General features: G+C 43.9%; 1 protein-coding gene across 2 annotated transcripts; it reads right to left on the bottom strand.

Moving 5' to 3' along the window:
* Positions 1–26: 26 nt before the first annotated feature.
* mlxipl (MLX interacting protein like) lies at positions 27–19,069 on the bottom strand. Of its 2 annotated transcripts, none has more exons than XM_077011679.1 (17): positions 18,294–19,069; positions 16,263–16,369; positions 15,801–15,883; positions 15,385–15,474; positions 15,191–15,223; positions 12,023–12,194; positions 11,171–11,251; positions 8,596–8,744; positions 7,542–8,235; positions 7,366–7,439; positions 6,992–7,229; positions 5,981–6,084; positions 5,754–5,873; positions 5,335–5,462; positions 3,727–3,850; positions 3,440–3,569; positions 27–1,095 (listed from the first exon to the last, which is right to left on the bottom strand). In XM_077011679.1, exons 1-17 carry the CDS (start codon positions 18,647–18,649, stop codon positions 971–973), a joined length of 2,808 nt encoding a protein of 935 aa, XP_076867794.1. In that variant the 5' UTR covers positions 18,650–19,069; the 3' UTR covers positions 27–970. The 2 variants fall into 2 exon arrangements, with proteins under 2 accessions (XP_076867794.1, XP_076867795.1); XM_077011680.1 differs by having other exon boundaries at positions 6,992–7,226.
* Positions 19,070–19,175: the final 106 nt, after the last annotated feature.

Raw genomic sequence — 19,175 nt, 5'->3', positions numbered from 1 at the left:
AGTACCATAAAATCCAACGAGGGCAGGTTGCGCTTTATTTTTGAGAGAAATCGCCATGACTGCTTATACAATTGCAATTTGGCACAACAGTATAACAGTATTAACCTGAGAATTTAAACACTTGGTTAAATAAACCTGCAAGAGTGCATTTCCATAACTCGTGTAACAAACAGAACAAGGCACAGAACTTCAGTCTCTCCTAAATGACATTGACTTCGAGCGTTTCTTCAACAGCAAGACGAAAATAAGACAACAGTCGCGAGCAGTTTAGGGTGAGGCACGTGAGGCGCGTGAGGCCGCGCGACCAGCAGGATGCAGCTAGGTGGACCAAAATATAAAGCATCTTGAATTCCTTCAATCTAAGCGCCACGAGCTTCAGAAAAGTGTTATAACAAAGATCAGAATAAGGTGACAAAAGACCTTTGCTATTTATGTGGTTGAACTGTCAGTGAGGCACACTGCAGCTAGCCAGTAGAACTGCAGTTTTGTTGTTGTTTTTATTGTTGTTTTTTTCCCCACGTGGCAGGCCCGGTTCTAGACTGCGCTGGCAGGTGTACAGTAAAACAATTTGGGGGGGGCACATTTAGACAAACTTAGAAAAAAGTGTGGGGAGGGGGCTTTGTGCTAGCGAGGTGCAGAGAGGAAATCTGGGGAACCCCCCTAGCACCGACCCTGCCACGTAATATCAGAGTCTCACAAAAGGTTGCATGAACCACTGACAGAAAGGCAGCAAGGGTAGTTCACATCAGTACATTAGGTGGTGGTTGTAAGCACCAATACTCTTGAGGTGTTATACGTTAACATTAGCGTGTACTTGTTTTGTGCATTTATGATAAATGATGATGATGTTGTGAGGGAGAGTATTAGATTTTGGTGAAGTAATGAGTTTTTGGTTGTGGTCAGAGAATACTGTTTTTGGTTCCTGTCATGGGAGTGGATGTTGTTATTGGCTGTAGCTTTGTGAGCGCCATCATTGGTTGTAGCCGCAGGAGGGAAGGCCCAGAGTCACAGCCTGAGTTGCCTGCTCAGGAACCAGACTGGGGTCGGTCAGGATGGACGTGGAGGTACTGAGACAGCGGAGTGAGCTTAGAACAGCTGAAATGAGTGAGAGGGAGAAAAGGAGAGAAAGAGGGAGACATGGTGAGATTGGAGACTGTGGTGGCACATAAATGTGGAAAGAGGGCACCTTAATGCCTATGGTCTTACATCTCACTCAGGGGGAGTCTTTTAACACCCTTTAAACCACAACCATATCTGCAAGACAAGCTCCAGTTCTCCATGTTATAGAGCAAGTTATAGTCTGAAACATTTGAATATGTTGTAAATGTATGACCAACCAGGAAGATTTGCTACCAAAATTAATCTTTGCCTCCCATTGCCATCAGAGATATTCAACAGAGGCAAATCGTAACCAGTTCCAGACTAAGTGACTGCTAGCTACAGACACAGAGAACAACTTGACCCCATGAAAACAGATCAAATGCTCTCTGGCCTTTGCTAAGGATACAAGTGTCTCTAAGACAAACGTATTATTAAATTCAAAGGAGGTGATGCCCCTGCATCTGAGGTCACTGAAATGTAGATGATAGAAAGTGACATTAGTAGTGTAGTATAATGCGCACGTGTGTGTGAGGATGTCATGGTGCTGGGGCAGGGGGCACAGTATAAAGTGTTTACATGAGTATGGGTTATTAATTTAATGATGAATCAAGTGGACTGAGTATGCCGCTGCAGCACTGTAGCGTAATGTAGTTAATGTAACTTGAATGGAGAGTGTATGTGTGTGCGTGTGTGTGTATATATGTATGTATATATATATATATATTTTAGTGGTGGGACTTTAACGCGTTAATTTCGATTAATTAATTACAGGAAAATTAACGAACTAAAAAATTAACGCATTTTAACGCATTTAACGCACGAGACACTTTTGCACTGTGGAATGTTATGTTTCTCAGTGCACAAGTTCCACACATACAGATTATATGGACACACAATAAGATGAACATGATGGAGATGACTGAAGAGGCTACGCTGGTGGATGGGAAATTTAAAAATAAACTTCCAGATGGAAGTATGAACACAAATAGTGTTATTTGCACTTTATGTAGAAAGGAGTTCGCTTATCACAGGAGCACATCCACCCTTCGTTACAACCTCAACGCAAAACATGTCGGGGCTAACGCGCAGGTCAGTAATGATAACTTAGCTGATAAATGTATTCCTAGTACGAGCAAACAGTGGGCCATGAAAGTGGGCCAGTCAACACTCGACCACATGTCGGGGTTCAAATTAAGAAACAAAATGTCAAAGTCCACGTCAGACAAATTGACCAATTCACAGGCGAGATGGATTGCTGTGGACTGTGGTCGAAGGCTTAAGTAAGACGCGCCAGGTTTAAACGCCTCCGCCGTTTGCGGAGGTTCGCGCGAGGTGTGCGGAGTCGCGCGCTACGGTCACTAGTGAAAGTATAATCCAGGCTTTACAAGAAGTGCTGCAAATTGCGTCAGTTGATGCAAGTTACGAACTGCCGTCCAGAAAGACAATGTCGAAGAAAATCCAGCAGCTGTATGACGAGGAAAGGGAAGTAAAACAGGTTATTGTGAAGAGCGCCACAAATGTGGCTCTGACTGGGGATCACTGGACCTCTGTTAGCAACAAGAATTATCTTGGTGTGACAGCTCATATTATAGATGATGAATCTATAGATGATGAAGATCCAGTCATTTGCTTTGAGCATGCAGAAGACACTTCTAGGCACTATGGAGATGCCTGTGTAGAGGACTTTATCGCTGTGGCAGAGGCCTGGGAAATTAAAGAAAGTCTACCATCTAAAATGATATTTAAAAACATCTGATTTACTTCAGTTCTTCTTATTCTTCCAATATCCTGAGCAAAACAAATTTTTGGTCAGAATTTCCAGTGTTCTGAAAACTGTTTGCTCTGTTTTCTGCACTCATCTATTGGTCTGTTAGTAGACTGGTGGAAAAATAAACAAGATGTTGAGGTTTGTTGATTCAATGAATTGATGTTCATTGATTCATTCATCATTCAAACCTAAATTAATATTTCTCATGTAAAATATTGAAATGCGATTAAAATGCGATTAATTTCGATTAATTAATTACAAAGCGTATAATTAATTTGATTAATTTTTTTAATCGCGTCCCACCCCTAATATATATATATATATACACACACACACACACACATACATATATATATATATATATATACACACACACACACACACACATACATATATATATATATATATATATATATATATATATATATATATACACACACACACACACACACACACACACATACATATATATATATGTAGCTTGATTAGTTGAATTTTCTTCTTCCACTTTTCTTCAGCAGTTTCATTGTGATGAATATTTTTATGAATATGTTTGGGGGCGGGGCTTACTGGGTCGGAGGGCGGGCAGGGAGCAGTGCTGGTCCAGCCAGCTGAGGGTGGTGCGACACATGTCCTCCATACTGGCTGTGGACACCATGCCGTTGTAGGACTCAAACAGAGGCTCCATAATCACACTGAACTGGAGTCCACGGTTCAGGAAATCCCAAACATGCAATGTACCTCACAAGCCTCTTACATCAGCGAAGAGTGTCTGAGCGCATCAGGGCGGCCAGAGCCACTCTCGTGCGCACGCACACACGGACACACGCGCAGCACGGGGGGCTTGTGCAGGATACAATCCAGAACTTCCAGTTCTGTAGCGTCTGCGCCCTGACGTACTCCCGGAACTTCTCCCTCATGTGGTCGAAACGCTGGCGGGTGATGGGCACGCCCGTGGCAGGGAGCTGCTGCTGACACACACTGCACACAGGATACACACACACACACACACACACACACACACACAGCTAATCACATTACTGTTTTGGGGTTTTGTTCACATGCACAGATATTTGAGGATATAAATATCCTGCACCAAACCATGAGGGTTTCATAAGGCCCTGGCCAATCTTCTCACCCTAATAAATCTCTAAGAACTCACTGCCTTGTTCTTCACAGGGGTCATCATCTAGACACCCACCTTCTTCTGTGTCTGTGCGAGTTAAGCTCATGACACGTCCAGTCAGCCCCGCCCCCTCCAAGCTCCTTTTAAACCTCAGATCCATCACTCCCTGAACCTCTTAAAGGTAACCCCACTGGTCTCTCTGATGTCTAAGTCCATACCCAACCATCTCTGTCCTATATGTTTTCCCTGCACGGTGAACCACTCATAAACCATGAAGCCCATAATGGCCTCCACAGTGACTGATGTCATAGCCCCACAAGCATTATGAATGCACACCAAGTGCTGCCAGTTCCATAAGGACTTTACCCACTATGCCACCAAACCCCTCCTAACACTGCGGTCTCCCCCGGTGACTAATAACATTTGAGAACCCTTAATTATTACTTCATAACTGATTGCTTAATCACTGCAATGCTCTCTCATGCTAAATATGCCATATTTATTATAACATTTATAGCATATGTATCATATTTATTCAGTGTTGCCAACTTTTGACGTTCGCTTGGAGTGAGATATTAACCTGGAGCCGGTGGCGAGTGTATTTTGTTGAGCGGGGGGGGGGGGTGGCGAACGTAAAATGGACACAGATTCAGTGTTATATCGCCGGTGGATGGCGCCAGAGCTAGCGAACTAGTAACGTATTGAATCATGTGGATGTTTTTTTTCGGCGTGAGATATCGGAAGTGTGGCATGAGAGCGTGTGAAAACGGTCAAATGCGTGTGTCTCACGCTCAATGCGTGAGAGTTGGCAACCCTGTTTATTACCAGATATGTGTGGCTCTCTTGTTTTCTTTTATGTTTCCTATATGTGATTGATATGTCAGCTAAAGCTGATTGTAAACTGTAAATAGTTTTAATGAGTTTAGCTGGTATTCCTCCTGTTTGTTATCTTGTCTTTTTTTCTAGCTTTTTTAGAAATCTCTCTCAAGCCATCATACAGCAAAAAATCTTCGGAGGAAAAAGGTTTGTAAAGGTTGTGACTACAACCAGTAAGTCCCAAATTCCTAATTGCAGTTATCTTAAAGAGCATGTGGAAATTGCCATTTTCTCACTAAACAAGAAAATTTTACCAAAAAAAGGATCAGCATTGTTCTCACGTGATTTTAAAGTGGTACAAGTGGTATTGTGCCAGTAACCATCACCTGCTGGCTTTCAGGAAAGTCTAATACTGTTACAATGTTCAGGTGAGAAGCAGGAAGGGGGTGGGGCTTTTAGGTGAGAAGCAGGAAGGGGGTGGGGCTTTTAGGTGAGAAGCAGGAAGGGGGTGGGGCTTTCGTACTTGATGGCGGAGTTGAGCACCAGGATCTCGTCACGCAGCCTCTGTGCCTCTTCATGGAGCTGCGTCCTCTCCTGCTGCATCTTACTGATGTACTCCGCTGTCTTCTGCAGAGTGGTGGCCTTGCTGATCTGATTGGGAGAGACAGAGAGAGAGGGGGGGGGGGGGGAGGGAGAGAGCGAGTGAGAGCGAGTGAGAGCGAGAGGAGAGAGAGAACGAGAGGGAGAGGAGAGAGCTGTCACAAAAATCTACTTTATTCATGGGAATCAAGTTAGGGCTCCACTTCGTCCTTCAACAGTTTCTGCCAGCAGACTTTAGAATTCAGCTTTTCAGGAAGGGAGGTTTTATTGTCTGTTGGCTGTTTTGTTATTACAGCAATGCAGAATTCTAGATTTAGATGTTGGAATGTGTAGTCACAGTACCTTTACACTGGGCTGAGAGCTTAATGTGGTCACCAGGCTGTGTAATGTGTCGAACCCCAGTTTGATGTTAAACCTCCTCTTCTGCTCAGCTGATATGTGCGTGATCCGCCGCGTGTCTGTCTGTAGAAGAAAGCAGCATGAGATATGTCCATGGCACAGATATTGTGTCCATGTGTGTGAGAGCACGTTCGTGTGTGTGTGTGTGTGTGTGTGTGTGGGGGGGTTACCCTGTTGGGCTCTGTCTTGGCTACTACGGTTAAGGAGTGTGATGACTCGGCGGTCTCTGGGGTAATAGTTGGGGATGTTGGGCCGAAGTTTCCTGAAAAATTCACTGAAAGCACAATCAAAAGAATAACTACTCAGAGGACCGATTCAACAGGACAAAACCAGTATTCCACATAGCAAAGAATCTGCCCCATTCCAAGACTGAAAATGGTGCATAGCATTAGTTTGGTACCGGACATTCAACAAATGAACACAGTATATATATAAGACAGAGACCACTGAAGTTCATTGTTCAGTAAGCGTCATGCCCATATATGGACCTCATGTCTAAAGGGACCTTCCAAATGTCACTGCATCCTCCAAATTGTGAAATTGATAAGTAGTATAAAAATAATATTGCTACATATAAACTAAAGCTGCTATGCATTAATATGACAAGATATTTGAGACGGGCTGCAGTGGTCATTTCGCTCTGTGGTTTGTCAGCATCTGATGAGGATCTCTAGATGAGTAGCCCATTAACGGGTGGAAACCACCATCAGTCTGATAACATTTAGCAGTGGAGTTTGGTTGGATGTCCACTTGTAGGGCTTCTCATAACTAACGATAGAAGAGATACGTCCGTCCCAGGTCAGTGAGAAACAGATGAAAAAAACTCCGTAGCCGACTGCATCATAGCCTGTATTACCTACTAAATAGCTTTAGATAACACAGCAGCTAATTGATAACAGCACACTAAAGAGAAGCTGTCTGGACAAAGCCAGAGTTTGAAAGCAATAATGAAAACCTACAAATGAAAACACTATGGTCAGCAGAGAATTTGTGAGTCACACTACTTAACAACCTAATTATTCGATCGACGATAGTGGTAGCTGGGGAGAGAAAAATATACATAGGACAAAACCTTTTTGATCTCCACAGGGTGCAGATGTGTGCAGACTTGTATCATCTTACACGAACACAGGAGCATGGAGCCCATGACAGAATAAGGAGACCACGTCAGCGGCCCATACCTGTTAGGCTTGTCCTCTCTGGGGCTTGGATTTGGACAGGTGAGAGCTTCTCCGTTTTGGGGATGAGGAGAGGAGGCCCCTGGGTAAGCAGGGAGGAGACGACAGAGCCGTGTGGGGCACCGGCCGCCTGCGTGGGGCTCTGCAACGGGGTCAACGGAGGCATCTCCGCAGGGGCCCACGGGGCATGCTGGGATGCCTGAGACACATCCCGGCCTGCCGACATGCTGCTGGTGGACTGCTGATCAGAAGAAGGAGCACCTGGTTGCTCTTACGTTGTTGTTCTAGGCTATGTCCACCACTGTGCTGTGCAAAACAATCACTTATTTTAGTTTTATTAAAATTAAATAGATGGTTCGGTGGAGTGAAATACATACTGCCACAGCAGGAGAAACTGGCCTGTGCCCCTTCCGCCCAACGAAGGGAGTGTCATAAGCCAAAGTAGGTTTTCCTAAACAAAATTGATATGGCATTAGGAATAAACAGACAATGCAATTGTAATAATTGGAATAAAGACAATAAAAAAGTAAACAATCTGATCTTCAGGACATACGTTCTTTGGTGCTGGATGACAGGAGCTTGGCCAGGCAGCTGGTCTGTGTGGGCGGAGCTGAGGATACAGCTGTTGGCATGGCAAACACCCGAGTCCCTCCACTTTTCTGTTTGTGCTTCCCTCTACTGGATGCCACGCCCACCTGCTGTGGCACAGTGAAACAGTGGGTGTGGCCAGGCAAAGGCAGGGCTGCAGGGGGCGTAGCCATGGTCACCGGCTGGTATCCCAAAGACACGGGCAACATTTCGGGCAGGCTGGGGTAGTTGTGCCCCAGCTGAGGGTCTTCTGGTAGGATGTTTGTGCCAGATCCCGTGTGGGTGATGACTGTAGATGAGGCAGCAATGCTGTTCCCTGATTGGCTGGCTGGTGGATGTCTATACTTGAGACAGGTTGTCGGGTACAGGTAAGGGTTTTCCGGCGCTATGGAGGTGGAGGCCATGGGCGAAGTCGCCATGGCAACAGCAGGGCCACCATAAGACTGCTGTGGCCCATATGAGTCCATGCCAGGAGGAACGGTGAGAGAGCGAGAGAAGTTGCCGTGCGGGATGTACTCGGAGTGACCCTTGAACTTGGGCTCAGAGGTCATGCTGCTGGTATCAAAGCTCATGTCAGAGGTCAAGGGTGGGCGTAGATAGCCAGGACTTGGTAAGCTGACTGCTGAGGACTGTGACACGCTCTCTGCTGCTAGACTGGACTGAGGGGAAAATGTTACAAATTACAGATACTTTTATTACTGTATTAACATGCATAAATATAAATACAAGCATAAACGCCAATAAAATATCATGTCATGCACATAACTTAACTCCATTATATTTAGGTAGAAGTGTTATGTCATAATTAAATTACTCAAGGAACACTGCACCTAACCATTTATCCTATTTCTATCCTGTTATATTTTTGATACATTGCTGTATTTTAGAGTCAGTGAGCAAACTTTGCAGTACTATATTTTAGAGAGGTGTCTATTCTCAGTACAGGGCTCAGCAGTGCATATTTTAGGGTGTGTATTTTCAGACCCAGGCCTGGTTTTGCAGCGGTAGGCGTGTCTGACCTGTGTGAGCTGGGGCTCTGTGCGCACAGGGGGCGTGGCCGCAGCAGACAGTGCAGGGGCGAACAGCACGTTGGGCGGGGCCTCAAAGAACCCGTAGTCAGCATAGGCACTCGACTCCAAGGCTTGACCCCGGTAGCTGGTAAAGATATCTGCAACAGCACAGGCCTGGAGTCAGTCTTGCCCTGCCCCTCTGGACCTGATCACCAGCCTACAGCTCACTTGTTCCCATGCTGTACATGCAGATCGTTCATGTGACACTCACGTAACATCACGTAACGTCACACACACGTCATACTTACATCACACTCAAAGAGCAATAAAGCACACCTGCTATGAGCCATGCGCCATGTTTTGTTTCTCATATGTTGAAATAATGAAGCTTTCAAGCTTGTGCTTTAACATCGCCTATGAAACTTACTGTTTCATTGTTTTTTCTGATGTAGGGTTGCGGAGTCGATTAAAGAGGACCAAGCCTGATCTGGCTAGTCAGCTTGGCTAATCCTAAGCTTAATGATTAGCTTAGTACTTTCCAAATTCATCTGTTTCCAGACAAAGGTGTTCAAAAGTTCTACTTGTTAAACCGTGAACTGTGTTATTGAGACAGAGAGCTATTCAGCCACAGAGAGTACACAACAAAGGCAGCTAGTTTAATAATATCAATAATAAATAGATTAAATAGAACCTTTTCTAGCACTATAACATTACTGAGAACACATTTGCTTATTAAGTGTAAAATAATTCCATTGCCAGTAAACATAAAAATCATGGTTAGCTGCTCAACGGAAGCAGCAGTGGTTCAGTACAGAAGACATCCCAAATTGAGATTATATGACGATTTGAAAGACAAGGCCCATTCACATATGACTGCAGCCACACTTACCACTGACTCTAATGGGGAATACAGACTTGGGAGAGAATGAGCCAATGAGAAACTCTTTCAGTGCTTTTCAAGTTCAGTTCAAAGAGCTACCGGCCTGTCCACCATACGGCCTGATTTTAAATCTCTCCCTCAATTCACTCTGTGAAACGAGGACAGTAAATGAAGTGCTGCTATCTATAAAAACGCTGATGCCACAATGGAGAGAGAGAGAGAGAGAGAGAGAGGGAGGGAGGGAGGGAGAGAGAGAGAGAGGGATTGGGAGGGAGGGTGGTGCCAGAGGGAATGAGTCAGAGAGAGAGAAGAGAGTGTTCAGGTGCTCATACGAAATAGCAGACAAATACTACGAGTTTTTATTCTGTGACGTATGTGACTCAGTTTGAAGTGCAAAGCCAAACTATTCCACAAAGAGGACAATATGGTTCTTTAAAGTTAGATTTAGTAACATTCAAAATGTCTTTCCAATCCACTTCTGGTTTTCTAGGCATGCAGCCGGATTTAAGCCAGTTATGGTTTCTGCATAATTATGGATAGATGAGAAGAGCAGAGAGAGAACTGAAGCTGAACACTCTCCCTCCACCCACCCCTCTCTGTGGTGTCACCTTTAAAATGGCCATTTGTGGTTTACCACATCCCCTTCACAACTTCCACATTTTAAATTCCAGCTGACCTTTGACCTAACCCTCCCTGGAGCTTGTACAGGTAGTGTAGGCTGTGGAGCACAAACAGTGGCCGCAAAAAATACAAAAGGAGAAAACCAACATCAACAATGGCCATGTAATCCACCATCCAACACCCAAACCTTGTTGCTTCCAAGATGCCTACGTCGTCAATGGAAGCCCAATCACCCAATAGATTTTCTGATGAGCAAGCGTACCTACAATAGAAAGTGAACTTGTGCACTTCCTTAAATTCAGTCGACACCACAAACTTGCAACTATTGAAACCATTCTTCAAACACGCCCATACTGTTACAAAACAGATTAGAGCAATACTAAAGTCTTTAAGAATCAATATTTAATCATCTTAAACAATTACTGAAGATTTAAGAAAACTGCAGGGAGACAAACCTCATGTTTTTACAAGTGTCTGTTTTCAAGTAAAGTTTATTACTCCACTTTTCATGTACCCAGACACTGCACAGCAGGTAAGTCAGCACCAAAGTTATTAATATATCTGTTGTACCTTTCAGCAGTCTTCAATGCTCTTCCGTGGTTCCTCTTACCATTGGTTGAAAGCACTTTGCCTAACCCACTGGTTCAAATACAGTGGCTGCCAATCTGGTCAAATGCAGTGGAAGATCAAAAGATAACTGGAGGCAGCAAGTGTGAATTTGGAAATGCGTGCTTGGTTGGTTCCGGCTCCTGTAGCGTCTGGACTGTGGTCAAGCTGAACAGACCCACAGTTTCCAAAGCCGACACTGAAATGAGAAAGCAGCTACGCGCCTGTATCTTACGCAGTTTGGACGCTATTGCTGGAGGCCACGTGCCTCCACATACTGGTTGAAGAATGTGAAGGTCAGGCGCGGTGGTTCGGTACAGCCAACGGCTGTAGCAGACTCGAGCGTTAAATACACGGACGTGTACGTGAGCCCACATGCTTTGTTTTGCAGAGTGCATGGGAAGTCTGGCAGGTTAGCTGGTCAGTGAACACGCTGCAGAGTCATGGCAAGCAGAACACACGGCGGAGGAGACTCACCGGGGATGTCCATGAGGTCGTCCAGGTTGGGCTGAAGAGGAGTCAGACCTGGCTGGATCATATCAGCATTACTGGTGTAGGCTGATGGAGCAAGAAACACTTATCATGGCAGGGATATAGCTGTGTGTGTGTGTGTGTGTGTGTGTGTGTGTGTGTGTGTGTGTGTGTGTGTGTGTGTGTGTGTGTGTGTGTGTGTGCTCATTAATTCATTGAGAGTTCCCTGTTTTGGGTAGGCGGTGTCTTCCTGAATTAATTTTACAAACTCACATGATCATGTCATGGAAATGTCATTTATTTACAGTGCTCTGCAAAAATGGCAGACCACCAAAGAAAATGAAGTTAGCACTCTGAATTTTTGACCTTTTTGCCTGTCAAACTGTAGCTGAAGAGGAGCTTTGGAAACCAAACCTGTGCCCTTCTACCTATCTCGTGAGATATTCATACATTTTAGTTTTTTAATCAAAGTAATGCTTATGTGCATTGGTTTATTGTATTTGTTTTATGTGCTATATAGTGTAATACATGAAAATCAGCCCTTACAGTCTTTTCTTTGATGTCCCAATTTCTTTGCACAAGACTGCATGGTTTGCTGTGTCAGCATATTACACACAACACTCTCCTTTCAACACTACTGTAGAAAAATGACATTTATGTCTGATTCAGTGTGAAACATGTGGTCGTGTGTTAGACTACATGTGGCACCACTGGAAAAGAACCCAATCATATAGCAAGAATGTGAGACATTATTCAAAAGCACTGATTTCAGATCAGCCACTTCATAATCACCATATATCAACAATAAAACTGCACCTTCTACTATACTGATTGGAGAGCAGCTTGTGCGGTACTTACTTTGGCGCTCATCAGTCCAGGGGCAGGGCTTCTGAGTCATGGTGAAAAGTGTGTCCGAGATATCCGATAGGAAGCAGTCTAAGTCAAACATATGCACCTCATCTGGAGTTGTGTTGCCCTCTGGGTACATCTGATTGGACCATTTCTCCAGACCCGTCCTGCAGATAGGAGTCTAAGGATGGCAATCAACCAATCATCTTGCAGCTTAGATGAGGAACACACATGTGCTGACAGCAATGGTTATATGGGCAGAGGAGTTAAACTGGTCTTTAAAGCAAGTTAAAGCTATATTTAACAGTGCAGAAAAAAAAACACTTCATGCAAATCAGGATCCAGTTAGCACTGTTCTCATTAAGATGGGAGGAACTGATCAGTGAGCACCACAAAAATCAATTAAATATTCACTATGAGACCTAAGGGATGAACGACCTCCTCCACACACATATCGGCCACTTTAAATGGCTGGAATATCTTTGGTCCACTCTTTCTTTTCTGCCTGTGTTACAGTTGCTGATGTCCAGACTCTGCTAATAATCAGGATGTGTGCAGCATGAACACCAGAGGGGGACACCACACCCTCACTGTTAGTGCTGGCAGCGCTAAGACGCAACACTGGACATACTAGGTATGATTTAGGGTCTTGCCCACAATGCAAAGCACTAAATGCAAAGAGAGGAATGATGTGAATTTGAAGACTGGAACACAGCATGAAATCAAAAACAATAAACTGTAGTTCAATGCAAGACGATGCAAAACAACGCCCTCTTATGATATAAATGTATTCTCTCTGCAGGTCCCCTGACTTCCAAACAAAACTTAGACACTACATAGACTAGATAATACATGCATTAACAGACTGCCCTCCAAACACATACACACACACACACACACACACAAGGAAGTATGACCCGTTACTTACAGCGCAACACAGACTCTTTCGACTAGTTCCTGTCCGAGTAACAACCTACTGCATCTCATCTCTGTTCATAAGAGAAAGTCAAGTGCTGCATCTTCCTCTGTCTGCATCTGTTACCCACGCAGACCCCTGCCTGTCACACCACCCATATTTATAGGGGCACCTGAAGTCAGCCGGAAGTCCCCTTGGCGATTACGTCGCTCCTGACAACACCCTCTCTGCCGCTTTCTCCGACAAACACAAAAGAAGGCGAATTATAGCATGGACCTTAGTACGCGCATTTGAAATTAGGTTGGGGTGTGTGTGTGTGTGTAGAGTGTGTGTGTGTGTGTGTGCGTGCGTATGCGTGTACGCACTCGCAAAGCGTTAACGGGGTCGTGCGAGAGACAGAAACCCCCCTGGCTGAGGCCATTACATTTCTGATTGGCCTCCATGGGCACTGCCGAGTCGCCGCGGCGACGGAGGTAGTCGGGGCCCTTTTGTTTGTGACCCAGTTCTGACCACCACACTCACGTGCGGACAGAGAGCCTTGACTCCCCCTACTGGCAAACGGACTGAACAGCTCGATGCAAGAGACAACATAACAGACAGAATGAGAACTGACCTGCTGATGAGACACTGCTTTAATACATTTTAGAACCTTTTACAAGCCTTTTTAATTAAAACTTCTGATACAAGCATGATTATCTTTGCAAAAAATACCACTCAAAAAAAAATCTACAAATTTTTAATACGACTGAACAAATTTAAATAAGCAACATCTGGTATCCCGGATCTGAGCCTGAAAGCAAACATCTCATCACAGAAAATAAAAATCAGAAAATAACAAAAAAGGACAGAGAACGCTAAACAAAACACACGACTGAACGAACTCTGAGAGCACGTGAGGTGAAACATCATTAGCACCTCTATGTGCACGACCAGACAAGAGCAGCTTCCCCTGTAATTTCACACTCACACACACACACACACACACACACACACACACACACACACACACACACACACACACTCAGGAGCTTGTAGCTTGTTAGCTGTCAGACTATCAAGTTGATATCCACACAGATGGACAAGAAAAACTGTCAAAAGGGCCAGAGGTTCTCATCATGGGCAAGTGGGTCATCCCTGATCAGACGGCATTAAAACTGAATACACGTCTCTCCAGGACACCGGCGGAGCAGAGGGCGAGATTGGGCCCTTTTGTCGTCGAAGGCAATCAAGCGACTCATTTTCTCGCCCGGTATGAACTGCCGTGACGCAAGTGGAGGTTCGTGTTTACGTTTTCAGCTTTTAGCAGCGCCCCCCCAACCAAGAAAAGATCACACACTGCATTTCTCTGACCTGCTGAGCAAGGCAAAGTCTGAGCTATTAATAGCTAACCAAGGGACCTCTGCAAATACGTACTGCTAACCTACTAAAGCAAATAAAAAAATAAAATACTGTATGGTTAATAACATGTGTGAGGGAGAGAGAGAGAGAGAGAGAGAGAGAGAGAGAGAGAGAGAGAGAGAGAGAGATAGAGAGAGAGAGAGAGAGGGGGGGGGAGCTCATAAGAGGGTCCTTTAGAGTAAACCCCAGCACTTCATTAGAACCTTAGAAAAAAACACTTTATACTTTATTACAATGCACAGCATCTGTGGCTTTTCCTTTGCCATTTAGTTATACTTTAGCTCTTCTACCAATAACCAGTTTCTGACCATAGGACCACTGTTCTACCTCAGTGATGCCTTTGATGCCATCAGTCGTTACTCTGAGACAAACATTAGGAACAACTTTGCCAGGAACAACTTTGGTGAAATTGTCAAATGTGAATGGATGCCTGTGATTTGTGGTGTCTCCATGATTCTGTTCTTGGGCCACTTCAGTTCAGCATATGTAATTCTGTTTATATATGCTTCCCTTTGGACAAATACTTAAAGACTATTGATGATTTCACCACAGCTTTGCAGATAATATTCAAGACCTATTTGGCTCATCCACCAAATGACTATTGTCAACTCTCTATGTCACTGCTTTGAACATTACAAGCTGAATATGCAAAAAAAAAAAACGTTAGCTGCAATAAGATGACAGACGTAGGTCCTTGCTACCAAAACCTTCCCCAAAAGATCAGTAAAGAGACGGTGAAACATCCAAATGATTCCAGAAGACAGACTTGCTTTGTCAAGAAGTGATCTAAGTCCTCCTTCTACACATGCCCCCCATAACCGTGTCAACAGACTGGGAGGAACCTTCACACAGTATGGGCTTACCTTCTGAAGAACAGACACAAGGTCCTTGTGTTTCTAAACCAAAAAGAGTAAATATGTTTAGATTGAATCCCTTGACTCACATTCATATATTCAGACATAAAACATGATTCCTTAGCAACATTTTCAAATCATGTCAACAGCGATATGACCTTTGCACCCTTGCTCCCCTCTCAAACACCCTTCTGGCTACTCACCCTCTTCTTGTAATAAATCCTCCATTTGTGATATTCTTTTATCACCACTTCTATCTGTCTCTTCCAGTAACTTCCTTCCAATACGATTGCCTTGAAGTCAAACGCAAAATACAAAACACCATTTATTTTGTAGAAGTGCACCAGGGATTATCTCTGTAAAGAAACAGAAATAGATGTGCACTAGGGATTATCGCTGTAAAGAAACAGAAAGGTGTGCACACGGGGATGATTAGAGTAGACCATCAATATTTTTCGGCACCAGGGCCAATGTTCAAGAAAGTCAAAAATGCAGGGAGCTGGGAGAAGCCAGAGCTGACACTGGTAAGCTGGTTAACGCAGGTCAATGCAGGTGTTTATTTGGGTTTTTTTTGGCATGGTTATTGTTTGTGTACTTCCTGATGTTCAGAGCGACTCACCGCTGGCTTGTGATGGGCGTCTGCCTCAGACCCCTCCAGCGGAGTGATGAACCCACACACTGGACTTTTCCTTTTCTCCACATCTAAAGCAATGGAATGGTTAGCTTAGCTTCCGGCAATAGCGTGGCATGCTCACTTGAAGAGCATTGTCATATGCACAGAATACACACAAATAAATACTGATGATCCTTCTTGGACAAACAGCAACATATATAGGAGCTCGATTCTGTTTTGCTGTATATAACATAAGATTGATCCAAAGGAAAAGCAGCATGCTGTAGGCCTACATTAATTTTGACCTCAGACACCCCCAGGCCTGCCATTCATTTCCCTATTTCTCTATCATTCTTTTTTTAATGATTACTTCATTTACTTATTTACTTCATTTCATTATTTTTTATCAAAATCATAAGACCAGTATTTCTTTGTACTGTAGTGTTGTTTTACGCTAGGGTAGCTCACACTGAATGAACCAGGCTCTCCAGATGGCGTTATTCAGTCGGATTTTATCCCTCCATAGCAGCCTCAGGCCTTTGAAGGACTTCCACTTGGGAGAAACTATCTTCCCACTGCAGAAAGACACACAGGGTCCACTCAACTCAGGCCTTCATGGACTCGCTTCAGTCGGACAAGTTCAAACCGGTTCTGTTTCTAGTCAGTGTACATTTCAAGTTAACCTATTTTGTCCCTAAAAATCTAAGATTTGTTTGTAGAAAAGGCATGGATGTAATGTGGTGAATGGTTTCACACAAAGCACAAAGAAAACAAACTATATCCAAGCCTAAACAAAACCACAAAATGCAAACAATGTGTTTACAATGACAGGATAGATATTGGCATTGTGATATGCATTGCAACATATTAACAACAGACACTGTTGAAGTAACAGTTAAACACTGTTTTTGATCAACAAAACACCTGTCTGGACCATCTAAGCCTGATCACATTTTCTGATTTGCCATCAGGCTCATTTGCAGCATTGTAGCTTTCTTGTGTTAGCTGTACCGCGATAGCGATCAACTAACGATACATCGTGTGGCCCTGCTGAAAATCACACTTTCGCCCCCTTAACCGCGCAGCCACAACTGAGCACGACCTCGGCAGCTGATCCGGCCACATCTGGCCCAGCGCTCCGCACCACTTCCCCACCGTTCCAGCGCATTAAACAGACTAATGACACCGTGGAGATGATGTGAAGGAGTGAGGCAGTGCACGGCTTTGCTCAGTTGCCAGGGCCCTGCTGGTTGCTAGGGCTCTAATGACAGCTGAGAAGATGTGAGTGGGCAAGTCTAGCGGACAGGTCGGTCTAACAGGTAGTCTGCAGACTGACCCCAGAGTACTGAGACAGAAAAAATAAAAGATAAAACTGATGAAACACAGGGTGCCAGTAATTGTGTGTGGTGGTGGAAAACATTTAAGCTTTCAGGAGTGGAAAACACTCAGCCTATCAAAACTTATATTGCTTTATAATGGGTATAAAATCACAGTAGTGACAACAATAAAGTTTGTTGTTATTCTTGGCTATGCCTTCATTACGTAATTGATTCAGCTCTGTGTTTAATCCGCACCAACTCACTGCCAGAACTTTATAGCTGGTTACCTCAGATCACACTGCAACAAATGACTTATGTGACTGAGGCATCTGAGAGGATTCTCAAATGTTTCTGCGGGTTGCTGTAGGACTCTGTGGAAGACGAGGACAGAACTGTTCCCCTATGCAGTTCTACAACACACACCCTAAATGTGGGAGTGGCAACATCAAATCAACTCCCAGGAACAATAACAGTAATAAACCAAACACAAACATGACATTTGATTGTCTCATAAATCTTGTCAGGTATTCTTGATTGTTTCTGTCTATTTTTAAGGAAACATACTTAAAAATGAGTACAACAACATGCACCACAGATGTCACCTGCACAGGACTCCATAAATAAGAAGTCAGATCAGAAACATGGGTGTCTCTCTCAGAGCAGCTGGGGTTTGCGGGGCAGGGGTGAGACGGTAAAGACAACAAATAATGTTGTAAGAGTCTTTGGTGAGGGGCCTCGGGAAAGAAGAGAGAATCTTATCCTAACCCCGGTTACACTGTAACTCTCTCCCGACTGTTTGGCTGCCAACTACTACCAAAGTCCATTTCTCTCTCCATGTTGCCTTTTCCACAGCTGTTTCGAAAGCAATAGCTGGTGCTGCATGCAGCCCCGCGCTTACTCTGACTGTGCTCCAAGGAAATTTGCATTGTGTTTAGTACATGTGCTTCAACTATTACAGCCTAATTCAAGAGCTTAAACACTTAATTTATGTAAGAAGCAAAGAGGAATTAGAAATAGCTTTTAGAATAAAGTTATTGAGAATAGAAAACTGGAAAATAATTGCAAAAAAATTAATAAATAAACTGGAATAAGGAATGCCATGTCATAAGTATTCATTATACCCTATATATAGACTATAGTCTGCTATCTCAAGGTGGTTTCTATGCCCACTGCATCCTACCTGTATGCAAGTGTCATACACTCAAACAGGCGCGTGAGAGTTGGGTCTATGTTGAGTCGCCTGGAGCTAAACGGACCAAAACTATAGGTCTGACAGCCCGGCTTGTTGACAGTGTCGAAGTCATAATCCACCGTAGCTCCGCTTTTCCGCCTGCGAGGTACAGTGTCACTGTGAGGTGAGGAGACCATGAAATGTCCACTGTGGATGACTTGCGTGCGGCGGAAAATTTCGGAACTCGAGCAAGCCTCGGTATTCGTCAATCCGTCGTCCGGATCTGAATCAGATTCAGAGTCTGCAATCTGGGCTGCCTTTGCCTCCTCAGGAAACTTTGGAGAGATCCTTTCTATCTTTGCCATTGCTTATTTATTTAGTTCTGCCCCTTGCACTGCTGGATTCCAAGTCTTTCACACTGAGGTCAGTGCCGTTAGGAGCAACAGTTCTTCAGAGGACCACACCTCACACGCTGAACAACGCCAGTTCGCTTATCGAGGCTGCTCTGCCTCCAAGTCAAAGGTCGTAATTCTTAGCTTGGATACCAATTGATTTTCTGTTTACATCAAATCATACTTTAAAGAGGAGCCTTCAATGAGAATACCCTAAACTCCTACACAATACTAGGCTTGCACGGAATTATTGAAGAAAAAAAAACATTTCACCCATATCAATCAACTGGACTTAACCATGATATGTAATAGTGTTCTTGAGATGTAGAGTTCTTCAGTATTAGTTTGTATAGTCTCATAACGGTCTTAAAACTTTATTTTGCCAATAAGAATGCTAGTGAGAAAATAGTAATGTTGTTTTTTTTTTTTTACTGTTTTTCTTATTATATTGTTGGTATTATAAATTATTATTGCTGTAGTGTATTCAACTATTAAAAGT

Source organism: Brachyhypopomus gauderio, chromosome 7 (genome assembly GCF_052324685.1).
Source record: "Brachyhypopomus gauderio isolate BG-103 chromosome 7, BGAUD_0.2, whole genome shotgun sequence".
NCBI classification, from domain to species: domain Eukaryota; kingdom Metazoa; phylum Chordata; class Actinopteri; order Gymnotiformes; family Hypopomidae; genus Brachyhypopomus; species Brachyhypopomus gauderio.
Note: the sequence above shows the minus strand (reverse complement) of the source record. Positions and strands in the feature narration are given on the sequence as shown.

Coding starts and splice junctions, on each gene's coding strand:
- mlxipl (XM_077011679.1), bottom strand. CDS start 18,649: ATGGCAAAGATAGAAAGGATCTCTCCAAAGTTTCCTGAGGAGGCAAAG. Junction 15,475..15,800: donor ACGCCCATCACAAGCCAGCG/GTGAGTCGCTCT, acceptor TTTGACTTCAAG/GCAATCGTATTGGAAGGAAG. Junction 7,230..7,365: donor CAGTTTCTCCTGCTGTGGCA/GTATGTATTTCA, acceptor TCTTCTGATCAG/CAGTCCACCAGCAGCATGTC.